Raw genomic sequence first — 27,488 nt, 5'->3', positions numbered from 1 at the left:
GCCAATCAACCTAACCCGCACATCTTTGGACTGTGGGAAGAAACCAGAGCACCCGGAGGAAACCCACGCAGACACGAGGAGAATGTGCAAACTCCACACAGACAGTGACCCGAGCTGGGAATCGAACCCAGGTCCCTGGAGCTATGAAGAAGCAGTGCTAACCACTGTGCTACCATGCTGCCCCACAACCATTAACTAACAATAAAAAAAATTTAAGTTCAGAAATACACAATTAACTATAAAAGTTGATTGTACATTTTAGCTTAAATGTATTTTTGTTAAGAATTTAAAGGTTACATTGGTATGAAAAGCCAATTTTTTTTAAAGAAGGATGTTATTTTGTTACATTATTCCAAAAGAACTTGGGGACAATGTTATGTACAGGTATACATGTATATCAGAAAAGGTAAAGCTACCAGACGACCAAGGGCTGCTCTCCTCTTTGAGGGGAAGAGCTGATTGGTGGTGATTTAACCTAAGGATCCCTGCACCTCAGATGAGGGGCAAGATTGAAAAGATGGGCCTCCAAGAATAACCTCAACTGGCACCATAATTGAAACCGTGCTGTTGGCATCACTCTGCACCATGAACCAGCTGTCCAGTCAACTGAGCTAATTGACCTAGCCATATCCAGAGTGCTGCATTACTGTCCATGTTCCAAAGCAGCAGTATATTGTTCTGCATACAAGTGGTGAGATCTGGAAAAATGCATTCAATATAATTTCCAGGAATTGTGTCCAAAAGTATGATTATTTCAACTTCTGGGAATCACAGACACAACAAATAGGAAATAAGAGCCAAGTAAAATATTTACATTAAACCTGACAAAATAAGTGGTGTCAGCACAAGGGGACCAACTGTTTAGTGAGTAGCTGTTGAGAATTTAAGTGAACCTTAAGTTTATTTCTGTTAAGCCAGATAATAGTCTCATAATGGAAGGACAGCTTTGTTCTGTGCAGTGCACATATTGTCCCATGTGGGAACTTCAAGATACTTCTTATATACTTGAGAGAACATAGAGGAAATTAAACTGCTTTAGAGAGGGTGGAGCAGGTGGAGCAAAATAAGTCAGGCATAGGCAGGAGCTCAGGACAGATTTGACGAAGATATCATGGGCACAAGATGAAGGGAGTATTAATGGTTGGCTATTATTTTACAGTCCCTCTAGGGCAGGTTTTCCAACAATGTATGCAGCTTGTGATTGGCTATCAGTGGACTCTTTCTGTCCTGCTGACGTATACACCTTTTTTTTGGCTCACCTGTCCTACTGCCAGGGACCTGTGGTGGGGGTTGACTTTGGTGGGACTGGAAAATCCCACTGGCAGAAAGGGCCAGAAAATCCCACCCATAGACTGCAAAAGGTGTCAATAGTGGCATAAAGGGAAGATAGCAGAATGTGTTAATAGCAGAACATTGGTCATTGTTAATAGCAGAACATTGGTTAATAGCAGAACATTGTCTGTGTGGATCAAGTGGCAGATAGCTCTGTGGAGAAAACAGGATGTTGGGACAAAAGAATTTGAATCAAGAAAGGAGATCAAGATGGAGGACAGCATTCATGGTCTAGAGTTGTTGAACTCAATGTTAAATCAAGAAGGTTGTAAAGAAACTAATTGGAAGATATGGTCCTGTTCTTCCAGTTTGTGTTAGGCATCAGTGGAGCATTGCAGCATGCCAAGGAAAGACATGGGCCTGACAGCAAGATGATGAGTTGAAATGGCAAACAAAATGAAGGTCGGGTTTGTGCTTGCGAACAGACCAAAGGTGTTCTGCAAAGCAGTCACTCAGTCTTTGTTTAGTCTCCCTGATGTAGAAGAAGCTGCATTGGGCGTAGCGAATACAGTAGGCCAAATTGAAGGAGATGCACCTAAGAGGAGTGCCTGGGGTCTTGGACAGTGAGGAGGGAGGAAGTAAAGGGGCAGGTATTGTATCATCTATGATTGAATGGGAAGGTGCCGTGGGAAAGGGATGAGGGAGGAGTGGACCAGGGTGTCAAGGAGGGAGCAATCCCTGCGGAATGCTGATGGGGGGGTGTTGAATGGGAGATGTATATCGTGATGGCATGATGCTGGTGCTGATGGAAACAACATAGGATGATTCTTTGAATCAATATATAAAATACTTTGTTTCTATGGCTTGCGGGGGGGGGGTTGCTACAGGGATCAATGGTTATGGGGGGAAGGTGGGGTCAGGATATTGAATTTGATGATCAATCATGATCATAATGAGTGGTAGAGCAGGGTCGAAGGGCTGAATGGCGACAACTGTTTCTATTTTCTATGTATGTTGCTGTGAATGTGAAGGTTGTTAGGGTGAAAAGTGAGGAAAGGGAAACACTACCATGGACTTGAGATGGAGGCAAAGGGGTGGGATGAGAAGTGCAGGAGATTGGTGAGACTTCGTTGAGCGCACTGTCAACCATAGGGGTGGGGGTGGGGAGCCTTCAGTTCAGGAAAAGGAAGACATGTCAGAAGCACCATTTTGGAAGGTAGCATCATTGGAACAGATGTGATGGAGGTTTAGAAATTAAGGTTGGGATGGAATTCTTATAAGAAGTGGGATGTGAGTTATAGTCAAAGTAGCTCTGGGAGCTGGAGGATTTGTGATGTTAGCAAGTGTGAGGTTATCCACTTTGGCAGAAATAATAGTAGGAGGGATTACTATTTAAAGGGCGAAAAGTTGCAGCATGCTACAGTGCAGAGGGACCTGGGGGTCCTTGTGCACGAGTCGCAAAAACCCAGTCTGCAGGTGAAGCAGGTGATCAAGAAGGCAAATGGAATGCTGGCCTTTATAGCGAGGGGTATAGAATATAAAAGCAGGGAGGTCTTGCTGCAACTATACAGGGCACTGGTGAGGCTGCAGCTGGAGTACTGTGTGCAGTTTTGATCGCCACACTTGCACAAGGATATTTTGGCCTTGGAGGGAGTGCAGAGGAGGTTCACTAGGCTGATACCGGAGATGAGGGGTTGGACTATGAAGAGAGACTAAATAGACTGGGTCTGTACTCATTGGAGTTTAGAAGGATGAGGGGGGATCTTATAGAGACATATAAGATAATGAAAGGGATGGATAGGGTAGAGGTAGAGAGATTCTTCCCACTTAGAAAGGATGGCAGGACTAGAGGGCACAGCCTCAAGATAAGGGGGGGCAGTTTAGATCGGAGTTGAGGAGGAACTTCTTCAATCAAAGGGTGGTGAATCTCTGGAATTCTCTGCCCATTGAAGTGGTGGAGGCTACCTCACTAAATATATTTAAGACACAGGTAGATAGGTTTTTGGTAGGCAAGGGAATTAAGGGTTATGGGGAGAAAGCGGGAAAGTGGAACTGATCCACTTCAGATCAGTCATGATCTTATTGAATGGCGGGGCAGGCTCAAAGGGCTAGATGGCCTACTCCTGCTCCTATTTCTTATGTTCTTATGTTCTTATGAATGTTGGTAGACAGTCTATCAGCAGAAAAAGAGATGTGGAAGTCAAGAAAAGGAAGGCATGTCAGGGATGGACCTTGTGAAGGTGAGAGAAGAGTGGAAATCGGAAGCAAAATCTGCACGTTGATCCAGGTCCAGACAAAAGCATGAAACAGCAGCAATACATTCATTGACATATTGGAAAAAGAGTTTTGGGAAGGGGCCTGAATAGGACTGAAACAAGAAATGTTCTACATACCCCATAAAAAGACAGGCATAATTGAGGCCCATGTGGATACCCGTCCCCGCACTTTTTATTTGAAGGAGGTGAGACAAGTTAAAGGAGAAATTTGTGAGTGAAAGAACAAATTGGCCGGAGGAGAGTAGTAGTGGATGAGGATTGTTCAGGCCTCTGCTGAAGAAAGAAGCAGAGAGCCCACAAACCATTCTAGTTGGGATAGAGGGATTGGGCATCATAGTAAAGAGATAGTGACTAGGGGCAGGAAACTGGAAATTGTTCACATGACATAGTGCATCAGAGGAATCAGAAATGTAGGTGGGAAGAAACTGGGCAAGAGGAGAGAGAATGGAGTCAAGGTCGGAAAAAATTAGTTCTGTGAGAGGAAACCAGAGCACCGGGAGGAAACTCACGCTGACATGGGGAGAATATGCAGACTCCATGCACAGTTCTTCAAAATGTTCTCTCCAGCGAGATTTGACTGTTTCCCTGTCCTTGACAAGCTCCCATCCATGCTTGGCTCTCAGCAAGGTAGGGCCTTGAGTTCTTGGCCAAAGATTATTTTTACAGCACTGAAGAAGCTGGGCATGTGTATGGTGTATGTGAGTTGTTGGATTTCTCATACTCTTTCTATCCATCACTTGTACTTGTTCTCACCGGTTTTATGCTCACCACCACCTTCTCAAGGACAAGGCAGGATGGGCAATAAATGCTGGCCTAATCAGTAATACCTACATCCCATGAACAAATGTAAAATAATTCACAGATGATCTGTATTGACTCAATTACTCTTCTTTCTGCCAACAGCATTGGAGAATGTAGCAGCTTACAACAGTAAGATGGGACCAGCTTTGACAAAGGGTCATCTGTACTCGAAATGTCAGCTCTTATGTTTCTTTACAGATGCTACCAGACGTGCTGAGATTTTCCAGCATTTTCTCTTTTGGTTCCAGCATCCACAGTAATTGGCTTTTATTAAGATGAGACCAATTTTGTTCAAAAAATAAAAGAGTAGATTCAGATAAAAGAATGGATGTAGATCCTCAGAAGAACATCATGGTGATGCCTTTGGGACTACTGCTTTTCTCATGAGGTATGGTGAGGTTTCAAGTCCACAAAAGCTTTGCTTTTACGTTCAGAAAAGTCTCATTCTTCTTGTGTCAAACCAGTCACAGTTTTTTAGTAGTGAGGTCCGTGCTAATGTTTCACAGCAGACCCTGGCTTCCAATCAACTTGGAGCCCCCTTGCAAGGGGCCGCAGAGACGTCCCCGTCACTGTGCACCATGATAGGTAACAAAGAATACTGCGGCCAATGCCGCAAGCAAATTAACATTGAAGGCTTCAAGATCCCATTCATGTGGTCCTTCTCAGTCAGTGCCTCATTGCTGATCTCACAACTTCAGCCACCAGGAGTTATAGTGTGCCTGTCTGTAGTGTTTGGTGGATCCTAAAGTTGACTGTAGCTAACTGTAGGATTGTGTGGAAAGTTGTGTTGCTGATCTGGGGCATGAAGCAGAAGGATATTTCCTTCCATAACGTCTGAAATTCAGAATTGACAATGTGGACAAAACACTAGTATAATTCAGTAGGTCGTTCAAGACAAGACTTAGGGAAAGATGTGCTACAAATGTGGCCCTTGGAAGTTGAAGCCAATTAAGGAAGGAAGAAAATAAGATTTAAAAAAGCCAGGCAGAATTTATGCCATTTCCCTGTGCTTGAAGATTGCCCAAAGTAACCAAGTGGCAATAACAAAATGCAATCTGTCAGCACCCATTGAAACATTTTTGCGGGCCCGGAGGTTTTAGACAAAGATGCTGATTGGTGGGGCCCCACTAACTTCCCGCCACTCAGCAAGCGCCAAGTGCTCACGTGGAGCTGGTTGCCTGGCGACAGTAAAAATCAACATTCCAAAGGAGGGGAGGCAGGTTTTCTGGGTTGTCAGCACTGCGCCTGAAATGTGAATTCAAACATTCGCAAATGATCAGCGGTTGCCTGCAGCGTAACCCACAAAGTAAAGGCATGATGTCGGGGATGGTCCAACCATTAACACCTGTATACAAAGGGAGGTTCACCGATACAGATCCCCGGCTGAATACAGTGTGTATTATGTTTCTCCTCCCTAACTTTCTGCTCAATGTCTTATCCATGTCAACTATTGTGAAGTGCAACTTTCTCATTATATCTGGAGCTATTCACTAAAAATATATCAGTCTTGATTTTATTTATATACCACCAATTAACAATAAAACCTACACGTGAAAGGTACGATGCTATAGTCTAGTTAGTGATAATGAATGTATCTTTTTCAGGCGGGGAAATTAATCCCTATTACTGGAAGTACTGCGGAATGTCTGACAGAAATCCAGCCCAGGGTATGTAAACAAGGTGCAACCCTACTATTTCAATAATACTGACGTTTTAGGGATTTTTTTCGAAGTAGAAACGTATTTATCTGACAACATTTAATTGCAGCAAGATTTCTTTTGGAGTAGCCACGTATCTCAAATTAACTGAAGCTTCTTGAATCAAGAACTTGAAAAAATGGTAATGGCCCCAAAAAACAGATATAAAAAAAATAATAGTTACAGAGTTTTAGGACTTCAGGACTAGAGGGCACAGCCTCAAGATAAGGGGGGGGGGGGCAGTTTAGAACAGAGTTGAGGAGGAACTTCTTCACTCAAAGGGTGGTGAGTCTCTGGAATTCTCTGCCTGTTGAAGTGGTGGAGGCTACCTCGCTAAATATATTTAAGACATGGGTAGATAGGTTTTTTTGTAGGCAAGGGAATTAAGGGTTATGGGGAGAAAGCGGGAAAGTGGAACTGAGCCACTTCAGATCAGCCATGATCTTATTGAATGGCGGGGTAGGCTTGAAGGGCTAGATGGCCTACTCCTGCTCCTATTTCTTATGTTCTTATGTTCTCATGTACTTTAGTTCATGGGGAATAAGTAAGAAATGATGCCCTTTGTCTTATAGATTTTAATATATGTAGAAAGTCGAAAATGAATGGAGCAATCTTCTCTGAGAAACAAAGTGGTTGGATTTTGTAACATTAAAATGGTGTATTGTGTTTCAAAGTACATACTTGATAATTCATTTGCTTTTTAAAGAGGAACAACAAATTAATATTTAAAATTTTAACAAACCAACCAGGCCATTACTTAACCAAATGTTACCACAGCAATCATTCTTTCATTCTGAACATCGCACCATCCTCATTCACAAAGCACCCCACCTCCTCCAGATCAGTTCATAGAGAGATTTTTCTACAGCCTTCCAAATTCAAACTGGCTTTCTTCACTCGTTTCCTTGTCAATTGAAGTTGGCACCATTCTTTCCCTGCAGCTTAGATAAACTGGTGCTCTTCCCTCCTCCATTTCATTTCACACTGTATCCCAGGAACAGCAAGCCAGTGTGTCTTTACAGACTGACTTCCCCCAAGCTCAGGGAGTCATAAAGATGCATTGTGCTCCTCTGGAGGGCATTCCCCAAAATAAATAATCTACTATTAATGGATTGAAGATATTTTGTACTACTGGGGAGAGTTATAGAACGAAGAGATCGTGGAGTACAGGTTTATAGTTCCTTGAAAGTGGACTCACAGTGATGGTGAAGAAGGCAAAAGAGAAAATGCTAGAAAATCTCAGCAGGTTTGGTGCCATCTGTAAGGAGAGAAAAGAGCTGACACTTCGAGTTCGGATGACCCTTTGTCAAATTGGGACCTGAACTTTGACAACTCCAAATGTCAAATCTTTTCTCCCCTTACAAATGCTGCTGGACCTGCTGAGATTTTCCAGCATTTTCTCTTTTGGTTTCAGATCCTAGCATCCACAGTAATTTGCTTTCATTTTATGATGAAGAAGGCATTTGACAAACTTGGTTTCATTGGTTAGAACGTTGAATACAAGAGCTGGGACATCTTGTTGAAGTTGTACATGATATTGGTAAGGCCACACTTGAAGTACTGTGTACCGTTCTGGTCACCCAATTATAGAAAGGATATTATTAAGCTAGGAAGAGTGCAGAAAAGATTTACTAGGATGTTATTGGGACTTGATGGTTTGAGTTATAAGGAGAGGCTGGATAGACTGGGACTTTTTTTCCCTAGAGCATAAAAGGCTTAGGGGTGATCTTATAGCGATCTATAAAATAATGAGGGGCATAGATAAGTCAACATTTTTTCCCAAAGATAGTGGAATCTAAAACTAGAAGGCATAGGTTTAAGGTGAGAGGAGGGAGATATAAAAGGGTCTTGAGGAGCAATTGTTTCACTTAGAGGGTGGTGAGTATCTGGAATGAGCTGCCAGAGGCAGTGGTAGAATTTTGTCTTTTAAAAAGCATTTAGACAGTTACATGGGTAAGATTCGTATAAAGAGATATGGGCCAAATGCAGGCAATTGCAACTAGCTTAGTGGTAAAAAGACTGGGCAGCATGGACAAATTGGGCCGAAGGGCCTGTTTCCATGCTGTAAACCTCTATGACTCTATGATTCTATTGTTTGAAAAAAGGACAAAGGTCAAGAGGGGGCCTTAAAACTTAGGCATTGGAAATCAGGCAAGGTGATGGCCTGGTATTATTGCTAGACTTAATCCAGGAACTCAGGGACCCGTGTTCAAATCTCTCCTTGGCAGATGGTGGAATCTTAATTCAATAAAAAACATTTGGAATTAAGAATCTACTGATCACTATAAAACCATCAACGATTATCAGAAAAACCGATCTGGTTCAATAATGTCCTTTAGAAATCTGCCAACCTTGCCTTGTCTGGCCTACATGTGACTCCAGAGCCACAGCAACTGCCCTCTCTCTGAACAAGGGCAACTAGGGATGGGCAATACATGCTGACCAACCAGTGACGCTCATATCCTAAGAATGAATAAAAACACAGCAAGAAACAACCGTTGAAACCTCAACCTGGATACTTAAACCTAAACATGCTGTGTGACATCAACTAATTGCTCCCTCTTGACCTCCCACTGTAATAAAACATGCCATAGATATCTGAAGCAACTTCATCACAGCCCCCTTCCATAACCACTAAACCCACTCTTAAAGCCTTCTCTAACATTACACGAAATGTTAATAAATTTCATAAAAACATCATGACTTTAAAACTATTTCAAATGAATTGTAGGTTCCCGTAAGAATCAATGTTAAAGCCAGACTTAGGTTCCTTCGGACATTTCTTGTTCAGAAAAAGCAATGTACAAGTTGAAAGACTATACAGTACTATGCTGTGGGGTGTAAGAGGAAGGAGACATGCAGTGGCAGGTTGTGAAATCCTAGCCAATGTCTCTGCTAAAATAGCAAACAAAAACATGCCATATGAATGTGCTAAGTGTTTGCTCTCTATAATTGCTGACTTTAATTTCTCATGTTATCACAGAATGTTCCAATGTTCAATTAACTCTTGGTTAATGTATTTAAATCTAAATCAGATATCATAACCTAAATAAGTATCAGATCAAATGCTATATTTTTCTCATTGCATATTCTCACAGCCTGTTACACCACTCACGGTAAAGAAGTTTGTTAATTACAGCAGCCCCAAACCTGGGAAAGCCACGATTTTCTATGGCAAAGCAAATGATCCTGATATTGCATCAACATTGCAGCATGGACTTCCAAGCAAAATTTCTACATCTGTGAGTATGCATTGAGATGTAGCATTGTTACTTTCATTTCACTATTAATAGATACTGCGCTCTTTTTCTATCCTTGTTACATATTTACATTGTTAGATACAATCACTTTAAAATGGAGTACATTAGATGTGTGGGTTAGGTTGATTGACCATGATAAATTGCCCCTTAGTGTCAGAGGGATTAGCAGAGTAAATATGTAGGGTTACGGAGATAAGGCCAGGGTGAGATTGTTATTGGTGCAGGCTCGATGGGCTGAATGGCTGCCTTCTGCACTGTAAAGATCCTATGGTTTATGGCATTGTGGTTGTTTTACTGAGCTGGTAATACAGAAGTTTGAATTAATGATGTAGATTTCAAATCCCATCATGGTAGCTGGAGAATTTAAATTCCATTAATTAATGAAATCTGGAATAAAATAGTAATGGAGACCGTGAAGTACTGGATTGTCAGAAAAATCTATCTAGTTCACCAATATTCTTTAGGGAAGGAAATTTGCCATGGTTACCTGGTCTGACCCATATGTGACTTCCCACCCAAGCAATGTGGTTGACTTTTAAACTGCCCTCTGAAATGACTTAGCGAACTACCAAAGGAGCCCAATACCAATTCGAAAACACAAGTATCCATTATGGCACATCAGCAAAATGGATGAAACACCCATGAATGTCTATATCCGTGTAATCAAACAACGGAGTGGTAAGATTCAATAACAGTTCTAATGAAAACCATAGGACACGGGAAGACCAGATATGCAGTGATAATAGCTTGCATGGGTAGTGAGATGAATTTAAAACCAATGGTAATTTTGAACGGTAAAACCATGCTGAAAAATCAAAGTTCTCTGCAGGACGTTTTGTTCATGTCCATGACAAGAGTAGGATGGATGAGGATTGAGTGAAGCTATGGATCGATAGTGTGTAGAATAGATGTCCGCTGGCCTGTGCAAAGAACATAGCTAATTAATGTCATATTAATTCCATATTACTGTTGATATCAAGAGGCATCTGTGAAGAATGAGCACCTAAATTTCAGTTATATCAGAAGTCTCATAGTTGAATCTTTGTGTTTGTCCCTCAGCAAGTCTTCAAGAATGATATTTGTGCCAAATAGAATTGGCTCATGTAGGAAAAACTTTCACAAAGAGCAGAAGCATGTATACTGCCTCATTTGGAGTTGGAGCAACAAGACAGATGGGATGGTGGTGTTGTGAAAGTTTTGCTGAGAGAGTTAGTGTTGATATGACCCCCACAACTGAATGTGTGAGATCCGTGAAGAGAGATGCCCCTGTGACCATCATCCTCTGTATCCCAGTATAGAACCTGCCACACCCAGGACCACACCAAGTTGTGCATCTTTCCTCTGAAGCACACAGCAGTTGCAGCTGGGGTAAACTGTGCAGTGCATCTAATGATCACTCCTGCTATATCTTCTGCACTGTCTCCTTTCTCTGTCTGTAGACTGAGGTCAACATAGCCCCTGGCTATGACTTCTTTCCATTTTATAGCAGGAATGTCTGCATTCTGATTCCTGCCTGTCTGCTCCTGAACTTAAGCAGGGGCCTTGACATAGTTCTGATTTCTAAAGAGAACTATGGACAACAGTCCTGGCCTGTCTAATATTCATGCAAACCTTCCCTATTATGCCACACTAACAGGCACTCCCCCCATAATCTGCATTCTGCATACCTTCTTCCAGAAATATATATGCTAGCCCTTAGACCCTCTTTTGTCATGTTTCATACAGCATCGTTGGGGTCCAGCTTCATACTGCCTTCCATTGTTTGTCTGCTTCATCCACCTCCTTGTCTTCTGCTGCTTTCATGAGCCCTTGCCCTTAACCCATTCCCTCCTTGCACAGTCCTCCTTCCACATTGTCTTTGTCTGCCTAGCCCTGGTTGAACTTTAGACCTTTGCTGTGGTGGCTTCAGAGTTCAGCAGCACAGTGTTGTCCAGATAGATGCTGGTGTGTGGCATCGGGAGAAGCAGATTACTGATTCACATTACCGATCTCAGTTGGTGATACAGGAGGGTCCCTGGGTTCAGCAGCATGCTGCTGTACACAAAGACTGGTGTACCCCGGAGGCTGGTGTACAGTGCATTAGAAACAGCATAGCTTTATAGCAGGCTGGCTTTGCATGTTGCACTCATCTCGAAGACTTTGGCAAACTGAGGACTGCCTTGTACACACCATTCTTTATCAATCAGATTTGATGTTTATGTAATTTCCCACTGGCAAAATTGGAAGACCTGATGGGATTACAGCAGATAGCTGTTTTAATGAGCATTCATGAGATGCAAATGAATGCAAATGGATTCTGCGCCACCTGCCAGCGGGAAGAATAACCTGCTATTGGGAGAATTACTACGTGATTTTATGCCGGCAGGATTCCCTGAGTCCGTCTACTACCAAACCCGCCATTGGCAGGTTGGGAGAATTCTGCAGTGGAGCAACACTTAGTTGATATGAAGGATGAAGACTCAATGTCACGTGACTTAGTAATCACAACCGCCATCCAGTTAATGAGGTTGTGGATAATTGGAAGATAGAGATTCTTGTTGGCATTAAATGATAGTAAGAATGTGTGTTCCTGCTCATCATGGTGGATTGCCATTCCTTGGAAGGCAGCCTGGGCGGCTTGTGGAGATTAGAAGATGGCCTTGAGTAATTGTGGACCCTGGAACATCACATGCAGCAGTGGGCGGGGAATGCAGCATCAACCATGTGGGTCTTTACACTGCAGGAACTTCCAGGATGTGGATCTTCACACTTGGTGAAATTCCCAGGCTTGCATTACTCAATTCAGCATAAATTTCCATCAGACTCCACAGCAAAAAACACTCCCAGTTCCTGCCCCACCATGGGATATTGGCCCGGAAGGAAAATCTCAGCCCTAATCTCTTAGTTGGAACACAGAACTAGGACTGTGCAGACATGCAATTGATAATCAGAATGCGTTTTACTGAAGCAGGGTAGGGGAATATTTTTAAAAGTAATTAAGTAATGATTAGTTAACTTTAATGAAACTTAAAGTGCTTGAAAAATCCGTTTCAAGGCTGGACGGAAGGAATAGTAAAAACAAACTTGTGGAGGAGACATTTATTTGAAGTGGAACAATGTGACATGTTAAGATTTAATTAAGCTGACAATCTCACTTAAATATTTGCCTTGCACAGTGGTAACCATCATCGTGGTGAGGTTCAAAGCTGAGAAAAAGGAGAGAAGGGCTCTTTCAACTTCATTGGCAAGGAAAATCAATTATAGTGTCTCGATCCACTGCTGCCTGCTGTATGCACTGTTGATCTTGAAAGTCCCACACCAGGATTCAGTACTATTCCTGTTACAGGCATTCAAGCAGAAAGTGAGGAATTTTGAAGATTGTAAGCAGGACACTCTTTTGCCCCTGTTGTAACCTGCCTCATTACTGTGACTGAGCATGAAAAGACTGTAGCAAGATAAACTTTGCCAGGCGGTATTTCACCACTCAGGTCAAAGTATGCTTTGCACAACAAACGTTTTAAAGAGTGTCTAATATCTTAACAAGCCAGTGATCAGTAATTATGTTTTCAATCAGCTGACTGGGTGGAAGGAGGCAAGCAATATCCTAACAGTCTGATAATTTCCTTATTGTTTCAGCCTTGGCATAGCCTATCGGAATTTTTGCCAGATGTATAATTTCTTTAATGATTGTGTGACAACCAGGCAGTTAGCTCATTTCAATTCTTGCCCAATACTCTACCCACATGCTATCAAGACAAAGCTATATTGGAGTTAAAATTAACATGTAAAGACGTAATATAAAAGTACTCCAGAATGATAATGCCAACCATCACAGTTATGGCCAACATAATAAGTTTTAGTTTGAGAATTCCTACTAATATTGGAAAACACATCAGATACAGAATGAAAACTTCAATCTTGTTTGTTTCAATTCTCCTATGTTTGTATCCTAGGTCATATTCAATACGAGCGGCACAGTGGCACAGTGATTAGTACTGCTGCTTCACAGCATCAGGGACCTGGGTTCAATTCTGTGTTCAATTCCGGTCTTGGGTCACTGTCTGTGGGAGTTTGCATGTTCTCCCTGTGTCTGCATGGTTTCCTCTGGGTGCTCCGGTTTCCTCCCATATTCCAAAGATGTGTGGGTTAAGTTGATTAATTGCCCCTAGTGCCAAGGGATTAGTAGGGTAAATACATGGGGTTACAGGCATATGGCATGGATGGGATTGTTGTCGATGCAGGCTCAATGGGCTGAACAGCCTCCTTCTGCACTGTAGGGATTTTATGATTCAGTTGCTGCAACTCTGCCTCCTCACTCCCCATGGAATTGGAGCAGGCGAAGAGTGGAAAACAGAAATGCCTGTTGACCTTGGGCAGGAATTTCCAGTCTCAAAGAACAAAGAACAACACAGCATGGGAAACAGGCCCTTCGGCCCAACGAGCCCGCACCGCCATTTTAACATTATGAGTGCCCTCCTCTACCTGTGACCTTTGTCTACGCCTACTGGGGAAGATTGAGGGAAGACTAATTTAGGGATAATTTGTTACACCAATCAGCCTAAGAGCACGTTTTTGGGGTGTCGGAGGAAACCGGAGCACCCAGGGAAAACCCACGCAATCACAGGGAGAATGCAAACTCCCGCAGACACCTGCCCAAATCCATGTATCTGCACAGCAAACAGTGATAATCACTGAGCTGTCGTGTTGCCCGTCAGATGGTCTCACTTGAGCAAGGCAGTAAAATCCCGCCTAGTGATTCTGTTAATGAATTGTACAATCTGCTGATCGCTGTTAATTTGAGGAGATGATGGGGGACATTTCCTCAGGTTTATATCCAGGTGTAGTAAGTAAAGCAAATTTTGAAAGTTGAGCACACCTAAGTTCTGTTTAGAAACTTGTCTGAATTTCCTTCTGTTAATTTAACTAACTTCTAGGACATAAACACAACACATGTTTCAGTAGTATTTGTTGAAATAGTCCAAGAGCACTCACCCACCACTCTACAGACAGTAGGAATATGGGTTTTACCATAACAGCAAAATTGTGTTTTGACATATGTTGGCTGAGTTTTGCAGTTATCTGCAGAAATCATTTCAACCATTAATTATCAGTAAGAATTTTGCAACTGCAATCCACTCAAAAGTGGTCATGTGTTTAATTTGAAATGGGTGTATTAGTGTAAATGTCTTAAACATGTCTAAACTTGCTGTTAGGCTGAGACGCTGTTCTATGTGTGGTTTGAAGATGAGAGAAATGAACTGTATTTAAAGCAAAGCTCAGAGGAAAACCTTTAGTTTGAAACCTTGTTCATTATTGAAGTTTCATTAAACTATACATGATTTAGGAGGACCTGAACAGCCAGCAGGCATTTGTTGGAACTAATGACATAGGTGGAAATAGTATAGGCATCATCAAGCAGAGAGGCAGGAGCTCTGAATAAGACAGGATCTCGAAAGGTAGTAATCTTCCAGTGTCACTACTTGTAGCGAGTATAGAAGCAGGGAGTGTTTCAAATTGTTGGAACTTTGAGGCCTGTTCTGAGGAAGGGGCACCTGTGCATGGATTCCGGGGAAGTGCCGGATGATTGGAAAACGGCTAATGTTACGCCGTTGTTTAAGAAGGGTGCTAGGCAAAAGGCGGGGAATTATAGGCCGGTTAGTTTAACGTCTGTGGTAGGTAAAATGTTAGAATCTGTCATTAAGGAGGAAATTGCGAGGCATCTTGAAGGGAATTGCTTGATAGAGCAGACGCAGCACGGTCTCATTAAAGGGAAGTCGTGTCTGACAAATTTACTGGAGTTCTATGAGGATGTGTCTAGGGCGGTGGATAGAGGAGAGCCGGTGGATGTGGTCTTTCTAGATTTTCAGAAGGCGTTTGACAAAGTACCTCACAAGAGGTTATTGCAGAAGGTCGAGGGACATGGAGTTGGGGGTAGGGTGTTAGCGTGGATAGAGGATTGGTTGTCAAATAGGAGGCAGAGAGTGGGGGTCAACGGGTGCTATTCGGATTGGCGGATGGTGACTAGTGGAGTGCCCCAGGGGTCGGTGCTGGGGCCTCAGCTTTTTACCATTTATATAGATGATCTGGAGGAGGGAACCGAGTGTATGGTGTTGAAATTTGCTGATGACACCAAGATTGGGGGAACGGCAAATTGTGCAGAGGGTGTGGAGAGTCTGCAGAAGGATCTAGATAGGCTGGGCGAATGGGCCAGGAAATGGCAAATGGAATTTAATGTTGGCAAGTGTGAGGTGGTCCACTTTGGTAGGAAGAATGGTAGGAAGGACTATTACTTAAGTGGCGAAAAACTGCAGCAGGCGACGGTGCAGAGGGACCTCGGGGTCCTTGTGCATGAGTCGCAAAAACCCAGCTTGCAGGTGCAGCAGGTGGTCAGGAAGGCAAATGGGATGCTGGCCTTCATAACGAGGGGGATTGAATATAAAAGTAGGGAGGTCTTGCTGCAGCTGTATAGGGCATTGGTGAGGCCGCAGCTGGAGTACTGTGTGCAGTTTTGGGCGCCGCACCTGCGCAAAGATATTTTGGCCTTGGAGGGAGTGCAGAGGAGGTTTACGAGGCTGATACCGGAGTTGAGGGTGTTGAGCTATGAGGAGAGGCTGAATAAACTGGGCTTGTACTCGTTAGAGTTTAGAAGAATGAGGGGAGATCTCATTGAGACGTATGAGATGATGAATGGGATGGATAGGATAGAGGTGGAGAGACTCTTCCCGCTCAAAAAAGACAGTAGGACTAGGGGGCACAGCCTCAAGATAAAAGGGGGGCGGTTTAGAACGGAGTTGAGGAGGAACTTCTTCACTCAAAGGGTGGTGAATCTCTGGAATTCTCTGCCCGTTGAAGTGGTGGAGGCTGCCTCGCTAAATATTTTTAAGACGCGGGTTGATGGGTTTTTGATAAGAGAGGGGATTAAGGGTTATGGGGAGAGGGCAGGAAAGTGGAACTGAGCAGCGACAGATCAGCCATGATCTTATTGAATGGCGGGGCAGGCTCGAAGGGCTAGATGGCCTACTCCTGCTCCTATTTCTGATGTTCTTATGATGAATGAGTTGCACCTGAATTGAACCAGGACCAATGTTCTCACTGAGAGGTTAACCAATACTGTTGAAGAAGGTTTGAACTAATTTGGAAGGGAATCTGAAAATAACAGAAAATAGACAGTTAGATCAGAGAACAGAGACACAAACAGCAGTAAGATTTCCAAAATTTGCAGGAAGAAGATTGAGGGAAGTAACAAAAGTGACAATAAATTGTATGTACAGCAGTGTCCACAATGTACGTGAGCTACATGCACAAGTTGCACGTGGGCTTATGACATGGTTGCATTCCTAAGACATGACTCAAAAAGGCCAGGTATGGATTGTTTATATTCCTAGTTACCATGATATAGGAGAGAAAAAGAAAGTGTGGGAGCACGGTGGTATTGATTACAAATATTACATAGAACACAGAACAGTACAGCACAATACAGGCCCTTCGGTCCTCGATGTTGTGCCAAGCTATGTCCGAACCCAAGATCAAGCTATTCCACTCCTTATCATTCTGGTGTGCTCCATGTGCCTATCCAATAACCACTTGAAAGTTCCTAAAGTGTCCGACTCCACTATCACAGCAGGCAGTGCATTCCACACCCCAATCACTCTCTGAGTAAAGAATCTACTTCGGACATCCCTCCTATATCTCCCACCATGAACCTTATAGTTATGCCCCATAGTAACAGCTATATCCACCCAAGGAAATAGTCTCTGAACATCTACTCTATCTATCCCCCTCATCATCTTATAAACTTCTATTAAGTTACCTCTTATCCTCCTCCGCTGTAAAGAGAAAAGGCCCGGCTCCCTCAATCTTTCCTCATAAGACCTACCCTCCAAACCAGGCAGCATCCTGGTAAATCTCCTCTGCAGTTCTAAATAGAAAGAATATACTAGATGGGGCTAGGACTGAATTAATTTGGCTTGAGTTAAGCACCAGAGAGGGTGCTGTTATACAGATAGCAAATTTGTTTACAAGTGTAACAAAGATACAACAGTATTTGCAAACTCCAGGTAGCCTAATATAGACTGGAAAATATATTGCTACGTTTGGGGAAAGTGTGTATACAGGAGAACTTTCTTGATCAATTTGCCTCCAGCTGAATAAGAGGATCTGTTTCTGGAAAATGAATTTGGGCAAATGGAGGATGTTATAGTCGATCATCTAACTAACAGTGCTCAAGACTGTGTGGGTGTTGGATGGAATGAATATTCATGGATGGGAGGAAGAGGTAGAATCAATTGGGTTGCTTTGTTCTAGATTTGTTGCTGCTCTTTTGTCCACCAGTTTTAAAAATCCAGTCCTTAGCGTATGAGCACAAGGAATGATGTCAAACCTTTAGAAAATGTTGGTTTAGCCTCAACCAGAGTATTGTTCCCAATTCTGGGCACAACACATTTGGAAACGTGAAGGCTTTAGACAGGATAAGAAACAGCTTACAAAGCTGGTTCCAGAGATAAACAGTGTCATGGACATTTTGGAAGAACTGGGGTTCACACTTTGGAGCAAAGGAAGTACTGAGGTGACTTAATAGAGGCATTCAAAATAGAGCAGTCAAGACAGAGGAGGTGAAGAGAAACTGTTCCAATGGGAAAAAAGGATCAATTATGAATAGGAGCCTCAAAGCACTGCCCAAAAGGTTGTTGAGGCCATATTCAGAATTCAGAAGGGAATTGGATAGGTAGCCGAATGGGGAATGGAGGTGGGGGGGGCGGGTGGCAGAGAAAGGACAGGAGAATGGACTGGTTAACTTGTTCTTGAAGAGAGCTGGTACAGGCATGAGGGGCTGAATGGTCCTTTTCCTGTGCTGCATCTGTTCTATGTGTTTTTAACTATTTTAACTATATTTCTGTGTATTTTAACAATCTAGTAAATTTTAGTAAAACTAATGACATTAATGGTGAGGTGAATTCACACAATGGGATTTAGAGAGAATATTTCACTGTGGGAGAGCCAATATATACATTTCTATTTTGCAATAATCAAAATGCATTTCTCACAATTAATTTACTGTGCAGCTTAAAATGGTGGTTAGTGAACACTAACAGTGAGCCACAAGGAACAATTAGCAAATTTTTACAATTGAAGAGAAACTGAACTAGACTAGCCATAAAAATACTATGACTACAAGAGCAGGTGAGAGGCTTGCAATTCTCTGGTAAATAACTCCCTCCTGACTCTCCAAATCATTTTCACCATCTACAAAGCACAAGTCAGAAATATGATGAAATACTCTCCACTTGCTTGGATGAGTGCAATTCCAACAAACTCACCATAAAGGCCAAAGCAGCCCACTTAATTAGCACCTCAACAACTACGTTAATATTCACTCCCTCCACAATCAATGCACAGTGGCAACTCACTAAGGCCCCTTCCATTGAACCATCCAAACCCATGAAGGATAAGGGCAACAGATACATGAGCAAACCACCACTGCAAGTTCCCCCACGAGCCACATAGCAGCTTGACTTGGAACTGTATTACCATTCCTTCACTATTACTGGGTTAAAATCCTGGAGCTCTGTTCCTAACAGCATTGTGGATGCAACTCTTCCAAATGGGACTGCAGCGGTTCAAGAAGGTGGTGTGCCTCCATTTTCTTGAGGATAGTTAGGGATGGCAAGAAATACCAGTTTAGCCAATGATGCCCATGTGGCATTAAAGAAAAAAATCTTTGTTTGGATACAAACTGAGGGAAAATTGTTGGCAATAACACCAGAAAACTCTTCCTGGCCTTAATTAAGTAGTGTCATGTGATTTTTTTTGTCCTCCAAGACCAGCAAATATGACGTCAGTTTTGGAACAGGACTTCTTCTAATGCAACAGACCTCAACACTGCATTGAATGTCAAACTAGATTATGTGCTGAAGTTTTAGTCTGGTTTGAAATTCATAACCATTGTCTCAGAAACAAGTGTGCTCGCAACTGAGCCAAGTGGCACATGGAACCATGGAGTGCAAAACCTGCATCCAGTGAGATTCGGAATAAGTAAGGAGATTATTAATTAAAATGAAGTATATTATAAAATCTTTTATTTCACTTTGGTATTTAGGCTGCATCATTGTTAAATCCACCAATAAGGACTCGAGTTCAGCAAATATTCTATGACAAGACTGTTGCAACATATCCAAGCAACCAGCGAGCTCCATTGGGAAAGTCTCATGATCAAGCACCAGGATTACCCAAAGGAATGGATATATATAAGACCACATTTGGTAAAAAAGGAGTCAAAGGTATTAATAATTAGAATAAAGAAGCAGCAAATAGACAGAAATATTAGACAATTACGAGTGGAATTTTGTGGCTTCTACCACCGGTGGGATTTTTCAATCCTGCCGCAGTCAATGGACTTTTGAACAGCTTGCCAAGTTTCCCAAGCCCATCGCAAGTTCAGCCCTAGATCTAAATTATAAAACCTCTGCATCATGTGGAGAATAAAGGGTACAGTTTTAAAGAAGTTTTAGTAAGAGACCAGGATGTACACAAGTCTTGAAAGCTAGCATGATAAGTTGAGGAGACTATTAAAAAGTCATGCAGAATCCTTTGTTACATAAATAATGTCTTAGAGGACAAAAATAAGTAAGTTAAGCTCAACCACTTCACAGAATCATAAACTCCAATGACACAGAGATAAGCCCTTCGGCCCAAACTGGTCCTCGCCAACCAAAATATTCATCTAAAGCAACCCCATTTGCCTGCATTTGGCCCATGTCCTTCTAAACCTTTTCTATTCATGTATCTGTCCAACTGCCTTTTAAAATATTGTCAATGTCCCTGTCTCAACCTCTTCCTCCAGCAGCTCATTCCACATATGTACTACCTCCTGTGTAAAAAAGTTGCTCCTCAGGTTCCCATTAATTATTTCCCCTCGTAACCTAAACCTATGCCCTCAAGTTTTCGAGTCCCCAACCCTGGGAAAAAGGCTGAGTGCATTCACCTATCCATGTCTCTCACGACCTCTTACACGTCTATAAGATCACCCCTCAGTCTTCTATGCTGCAAAGAAAAGAGTCCTAGCCTGTCCAATCTCTATATCTCAGTGCCTTGTAACTCTCTTCTGCATCTCTCCAACTTAATAACATTTTTCCTATGGCAAGGCAACCAAAACTGAACATAATACTCCAGATGCAGCCTTAACAACATCCTATACAACTGCAACATAACTTCCCAACTTGTGTGCTCAATGCCCTGACTGATGAAGGCCAGCATGCCAAAAAGCCTGCTTCATTGCCCTATCTACCTGTAACTCCAACTTTAGAAGAGAACCGTGCACCTGAACTCCAAGGTCCCTCTGTTCTATGATACTCCCTAAGGTTCTACCATTCACCATGATTCGACTTTCCAAAATGCAAACCCTCATACTTATCTGTATTGAACTCCATTTGCCATTTCTCAGCCCATTTTCCCAGCTGATCAAGATCCTGCTGCAATTTTTGATAACCTTCCTCTGTCTAAAATACCATATATTTTGGTGTCATCTGAAAACTTACAGATCATGCCTTGTACATTCTCATCCAAATCATTGACATAGATAACAAACAGCAATAGGCCCAGCACTGACCCGAGTCACACCATTAGTCATAAGCCTCCAGTCTGACAAGCAACCTTCCACCATTACCCTCTGCTTATTACCATAAAGCCAATTGTACATCCAATTTGCTAGCTCTCCCTGGATTCCATGTGATCTAACCTTCCAGTGCAGCCTACCATGTGAAACTTTATCGAAGGCCTTACGGAAGTCCATATAGATATTGTCTACCGATGGGGCACAGCCTCAAGATAAAGGGGGGGCGTTTTAGAACGGAGTTGAGGAGGAACTTCTTCACTCAAAGGATGGTGAATCTCTGGAATTCTCTACCCGTTGAAGTGGTGGAGGCTGCCTCGCTAAATATTTTCAAGAAGCGGGTTGATGGGTTTTTGATAAGAGAGGGGATTAAGGGTTATGGGGAGAGGGCGGGAAAGTGGAACTGAGCCACGACAGATCAGCCATGATCTTATTGAATGGAGGGGCAGGCTCGAAGGGCCAGATGGCCTACTCCTGCTCCTATTTCTTATGTTCTTATGTTCTTATGACTCAGTTGGAAGAGTGTGACCAATTATGTGTATCACATTTCAAACAGGAAGTCAAAACTTTGGAACTGGTGCAGAAGAGATTTATTAATGTTTTGATGTTTGATATTTATTTATTAGTGTTACAAGCGGCCTTACATTAACACTGCAATGATGTTACTGTGAAAATCCCCTAGTTGCTATACTCTGGCGCCTGTTTGGGTACATTGAGGGAGAATTTATCATGGCCAATGCACCTAACCAGCACGTTTTTGGGATTGTGGAAGGAGACCAGGGCACCCGAAGGAATCCCACGCAGACACGGGGGGGGAGAAAACGTATAGACTCTGCACAAAATCTATACGTGTGCAGATAGATTCACGTCTATCTTGATAGACCAGAAGCCAGAAATTGAACCCGGGTCCCTAACATTTGTGAGGCAGAAATGCTAACCACTGTGCCACCGTGCCACCCCACAATTACTAAACTGGTACCAGCGATGTAGACCCGTACTCCCTTCAGCTGCTGAGTTTCCTGAGCCTTCGGAAACCTGACTTGCAGCTGTAAAATCTCAATTTAATGTCAAAAGCTGAAGCATGTAATCACATTTAAATATAACAATTGCTGACCTGTCCCTTGAGTCCACATTGTGGGCTGGTGAAGATTAAAATTGCCCTCATTTACTCTTTGTTGGGGTATGTGCAGGTAGGATGGTGGTTCACCAGGTTGATACCGGAAATGAGGGGGTTAGAACATAGAGCATAGAACATTACAGCGCAGTACAGGCCCTTCGGCCCTCGACGTTGCACCGACCAGTGGAACCAATCTAATGACCCTCTAACCTAAACTATTTTAATGTTATCCATATGCCTATCCACTGACCATTTGAACGCCCCTAAAGTTGGCGAGTCCACAACTGCTGCCGGCAGGGCATTCCATGCCCTTACTACCCTCTGAGTAAAGAACCTACTTCTGACATCTGGTTAGTTTATGAGGAGAGATTGAGTAGATTGAGCCTGTACTTGTTGGAGTTCAGAAGGCTGAGGGGTGATCTTATAGAAACATATAAGATAATAAAAGGGCAAGATATGGTAGAGGCAGAGAAATTCTTTCCACTTAGAAAGGAAACAAGAATTAGAGGACACAGCCTCAGAATAAGGGGGAGTCAGTTTAGAACAGAGTTGAGGAGGAACTTCTTCTCTCAGAGGTAGTGAATCTCTGGAATTCTCTGCTCATTGAAGTAGTGGAAGCTACCTCGTTGAATATGTTTAAGTCACAGGTAGATAGATTTCTGATCAATAAGGGAATTAAGGGTTATGGGGAGTAGACTGGTAAGTGGAACTGAACCACTATCAGATCAGCCATGATCTTATTGAATGGCAGACCAGGCTCGAGGGGCTAGATGGCTCCTATTTCTTATGTTCTTATGGTGAAGTGCTAACATTACTGGGTTAGTAATGCAGAGACTCAGGCTGGTGATGTTGGGACTTGGAATAAAATCTTACCAAAGCAGCTGGTGGAATTTAAATACAATTAAAATAAAGCTAGTCTTATTAACTATGATCATGAAGCTATCAATTGTCATAAAAATCCATCTGGTTCACTAATATCTCTTTAGGAAAACTGCCACCCTTACCCAGTCTGGCTTACATGAGACTCCAGCCAGACCTCAAAGTGGTTGACTCTTCATTACCCTCTGAAATGGCAAAGTATCAATTCGAGGGCAATTAGGGACAAACAATTCAGGCCTTGCCAGCAAAGCCCACATCCAATGAAAGAATAAAAAACTTCATTTTGTGTTATTGCCACTTAGAATTTGACTACTTAACAGTACCTATTGAAAATTTTATTTCAGATATCAGCGCTGGAGAGCTTATAAATCCACCAAAGACTCTAAAACAAGTTTATAAAGAATCAATGGAAGGACATCCACTATATGTGGTATCACACAATGCTTACAATGTTGGTAAGGAAATGTGGGATTGAATCCCAACTCTCAAAAAATGGGTGGGCTGAGGTTATGTCAAAGGTTAAAATGCATAAACAATAATGGCAGAATTTTACTTTCCTGCTGGCAGGTTTGTAGGTGAAGGTTGGTTGCCAGATTCTTTGGCTGGCCTTCCCATTGGGCTCTTGCCTGGTCAAACTTCTCTGCAATTTAATGGAGGGAAAGTGAGTGTTGTGAATCAGGTCAGAAACCCCAAAGTGTTTTATGAAGTCTGCCTGGATCACAAGTTTTGCACTTTGAATTTGGTTAGGGTAAGCATGAGATATTTCCTTTCAGGTAGGATTCAACTGGCCCACTAAGGAGCTTTTATCGAACACAATTTATTTGAGAATGCAGTTAACATGTATGGAAAGAAAATTAATATTTTTTACCAATTATAAACAGGAAAAACCATGATATTGTGTAAACAGCTAAACACCATTCCAACCAATCAAATCACAGAAACAAAACCCTTGGTCCCACAGGTTTAGCACAGCAAAGTATGAATGCTCAGGTGATGCTGGAACTTAGTCCTTTGGGTGGAGAACTGAAATTCTGACTTCCCAACCTTGTAACTTCTAGTAGCCTTCTCAATATGCACATAGAACAGCTTGAAGTCAGAACAGCTTCCCAAAATACCATGGAAAAAGAGACTCCAGGCAAGCCAACCATCAACAGCAGATTTTTCACTCCAGGAAGGCCAGAGATCTGCTTCCAGCTAGCCAGTAGACTCTATAACCCCAATGGAAGCATTGGAAAGGGTGTAGAGGAGAATTACCAGGATGTTGCCTGGTATGGTGGGAAGGTCTTATGAGGAAAAGCTGAGGGACTTGAGGTTGTTTTCTTTAGAAGAAGGTTAAGAGGTGACCTAATTGAGGCATTCAAGATGATCAGAGGATTAGATAAGGTGGACAGTGAGAGCCTTTTTCCTCGGATGATGGCTAACACGAGGGGACATAGCTTTAAATTGAGGGGTGATAAATATAGTACGGATGTCAGAGATAGGCTCTTTACTCAGAGGGTAGTAAGGGCGTGGAATGCCCTGCCTGCATTGGATAGGCATATGGATAATATTGGAATAGTTTAGGTTAGATTGGTTCCACTGGTCGGCCCATCATCGAGGGCTGAAGGGCCTGTACTGCGCTGTACTGTTCTATGTTCTAAGTTCATCTTCATCAATGACATGTTGAAGGCTCTGAAGAAGATGTCGTAGTTTCTCCCCTCCGAGGAAGTACTGGATGACGAAGGGTACTCTGTCGTTTGTGTTCCGTGTTTTCTTCTGAGGAGGTCGGTGCGGATTTTTGCTGTGGCATGTCGGAACTGTCGATCGATGAGTAAAGAACCATATCCCATTCTTGCAAGCACATCCTTCAGCTGTAGGTGCCTGTTGCATTCCTCCTCATCTAAGCAGATCCTGATTATATGAAGAGTTTGTCCATAGTGGTTGGCTTCTTTAACATGTTTAGAGTGGAAGCTGAAGAAGAAGTGGAGCATCGTCAGTTTATCTGTGGGCTTGCAGTAATGTGAAATGCTGAGGTGACTGTCCATGATGGAGATGCATGTGTCCAAGAATACAGCTGATTCTGGAGAGTAGCCCATGCTGAGTCTGATGGTGGGATGGAACTTAATGATGTAATCGTATTGTTGTTTCAGTGAGTCCAAAGGAAGAAAATGTCATCAATTTGTCTGGTACAGCATTGGTTGAAGGTACTGTGTGGTAAAGAGGACTTGATCGAACTTGTGCATGAAGATGTTGGCACATTGAGATGCATATTTGGTCCCCATGGCTGTTCTGTGTGTCTGGATGAAGAATTGGTTGTTGAAGGTAAAGACATTGTGGTCCAGGATGAAAAGGATGAATTGCTTCTGGAGATTGGCAGTTGTCAGTGTTGAATACTAAGGCTGTTGCAGCAATGCATTCATCATGGGGCATGCTGATGTAGAGTGCTGTGATATCCATTGTGATGAGAGGTATTCCTGGTTCAACTGGTCCATTGGTGTTGAGTTTCTGTAAGAAGTCCGTGGTGTCATGACAGAAGCTGGGGATTCCTTGTATGATGGGTTTCAGGATGCCCTCAATGTAGCTGGAGAGGTTCTCACACAAGGTCCATTGCCTGATACAATGGGATGGCCGGGTGTATTGGCCTTGTGTATCTTTGGGAGGCAGTACAGATTTCCAATGGGGCCGCCCGCCTGATGAAAAAGTAGTGCTCTGAAAGCTCATGATTCCAAATAAACCTATTGAACTTTAACCCGGTATTGTAAGACTCCTTACCATGCCTATCCCAGTCCAACGTTGGCATCCCCATATCATGATTTCTGTAAGTGATATCCATTTATTTTGAATTCCTGGTTAGTTGCAATGTGCAAATTAGGAAGAACAAAATTGTTTCTTATGACGACTACTGTACCAATTGAAATCAGGTGGTAATTTTTAAGATTGGAACACAGTGGCTTGTTGCATATGCCTTAGATACAGGATTTGTCTTTATCAGAATTTATGAGAGGGGAGAATCCTTAATTGGACTACTCTTCGGGTGATGGGACTTGTGTAGCAGCCACCTGAACAAGTCAATGTTAGACACATTCTGTTAAGGCTCTGGATTTTTATATTGATATAGTCAGCAAGCTTCCAGTTTGAAACACGTCCTCCAGTGGCAGGTTGTGTTTCTGAAGGTTAGTTAGGGCTGAAATGTCTGCACTAGGGAAGGTAGATAGAGTTTAAAAGCACTCTAAAAGCTAAAATAGAGCAATGGGAAGGGACTGCAAGAGCACTTTAAAAATGGGAGGAGTAAGTATTGGGATTAAGTGAAGGAACTCTTAAGAGTCATGAGCATCTTGTGTACAGGAAATACAGTAAAGTTGGAACTCTTCAAGATTCAAATCTATACGTGACTGCCATAAAAATATGTCCCATGTCTCCATCCACATTTTCACCTTTTCTAGCTTAAAACCTCTTTAATTTTCATGAACAATGAGTACAATCTAGTATGTATTGTACATGGTTGGTTAGCAGGAGCAGGGATTGATATTCTGGGGAATTGAGATGTCAATAACTATGGGGTTTCTTAATGCATCAACCAATCCCTAATGGCATATATGCCTGAGCCTTCTGACTGATTCCAACATCAAATCTGACAGCTTGGATGGAGATCTGATTGAAAACTGGTTGAATAGTATTAGTGCTAAGTTATTGTCACTAACCATGGCACTACTTTCACCTTGCTACCATTCTATTGTAAGCACAAATGGGGTGGTAGCACCATGAAACTTTTCCCCATGGATTTCTCATTCATTCTGTTGCTTTCAGCAGCGAGTATCACATATTAAACTGTGTTCTACATTACAGTGAGTAACTCATAAAATCAGCCCATTGGTGAGACCACATCTGTATAAAGTGAATAAGTAACTGTCAAAAAGAGACATTAATCATACTGGTAAACATTGAGATATTTTGTGATTGATTTATTTATTAGGGCATTTTTCTTCCTCTCCACAGTATCCAGCATTTCTTATCTGCTTCCAAGCAGATGAATGTGAGGGTATTATGAAAGCAAACTGAATTACATATGTTTATACAAATTAGGAGCAGTAGTCAGTAGACCTTCAAGCCTGCTCTGCCAATCAAGTGCAACTTCAGCTCCACATTCCTGCTATCCCTGATAACCTTGCTTATTGTCATGAAAACATCAGGGAAATCCAAGAAATTGGAATACATTCTGTGGGTTATGTTCTGGCCATATATTTGAAGCTGAGAATATGTGAGTAAGATAATTACAGCATGGACACAGTAATGGTTAAATGGAACTAGTACATCTGAGTTGTTGATTACCCTAACAACACTGCAAACACATGTTTACCTAGTAACAATGGATACAGTATATGAATAGTTTGTAGGATGGGTAATAAATTACCAGTGACACCCTCGGCCTTTTGGCTAAGATCAAGTGTAGTATCGACATGCTGCACTTGGTTGAAGTCATTAGGCTACATTTCAGCTTCATTTGAAGCAATTTTTTAAAGCAGCATCTCGGCCTTTTGGCTAAGATGCAAATGAGATCAAGCCTTGGAGGAGGAGCTACACCTACTCCAATCAGCTTGGATCATGTAGATCAAGCCCAAG

The 27,488-nt window shown here is 42.4% G+C and overlaps 1 protein-coding gene across 2 annotated transcripts in view; it reads left to right on the top strand.

Moving 5' to 3' along the window:
* Positions 1 to 5,570: 5,570 nt before the first annotated feature.
* efhb (EF-hand domain family, member B) overlaps positions 5,571 to 27,488 on the top strand; it is a 58,157-nt gene continuing 36,239 nt past the window's right edge. For both annotated transcript variants that reach the window (XM_080209790.1, XM_080209782.1), the window contains exons 1-5: positions 5,571 to 5,741; positions 5,954 to 6,016; positions 9,145 to 9,288; positions 19,382 to 19,562; positions 23,234 to 23,344. In XM_080209790.1, the coding sequence (XP_080065916.1) occupies positions 5,622 to 5,741; positions 5,954 to 6,016; positions 9,145 to 9,288; positions 19,382 to 19,562; positions 23,234 to 23,344 (619 nt within the window). In that variant the 5' untranslated portion in view covers positions 5,571 to 5,621. The remainder of the gene's footprint in view (positions 5,742 to 5,953; positions 6,017 to 9,144; positions 9,289 to 19,381; positions 19,563 to 23,233; positions 23,345 to 27,488) is intronic.

The sequence above is a fragment of the Carcharhinus amblyrhynchos genome, chromosome 2, assembly GCF_965287045.1.
Source record: "Carcharhinus amblyrhynchos chromosome 2, sCarAmb.v2.hapA, whole genome shotgun sequence".
Taxonomy (NCBI): domain Eukaryota; kingdom Metazoa; phylum Chordata; class Chondrichthyes; order Carcharhiniformes; family Carcharhinidae; genus Carcharhinus; species Carcharhinus amblyrhynchos.
The sequence above is the reverse complement of the archived record's forward strand: the minus strand, read 5'-3'. Positions and strand labels throughout refer to the sequence as shown.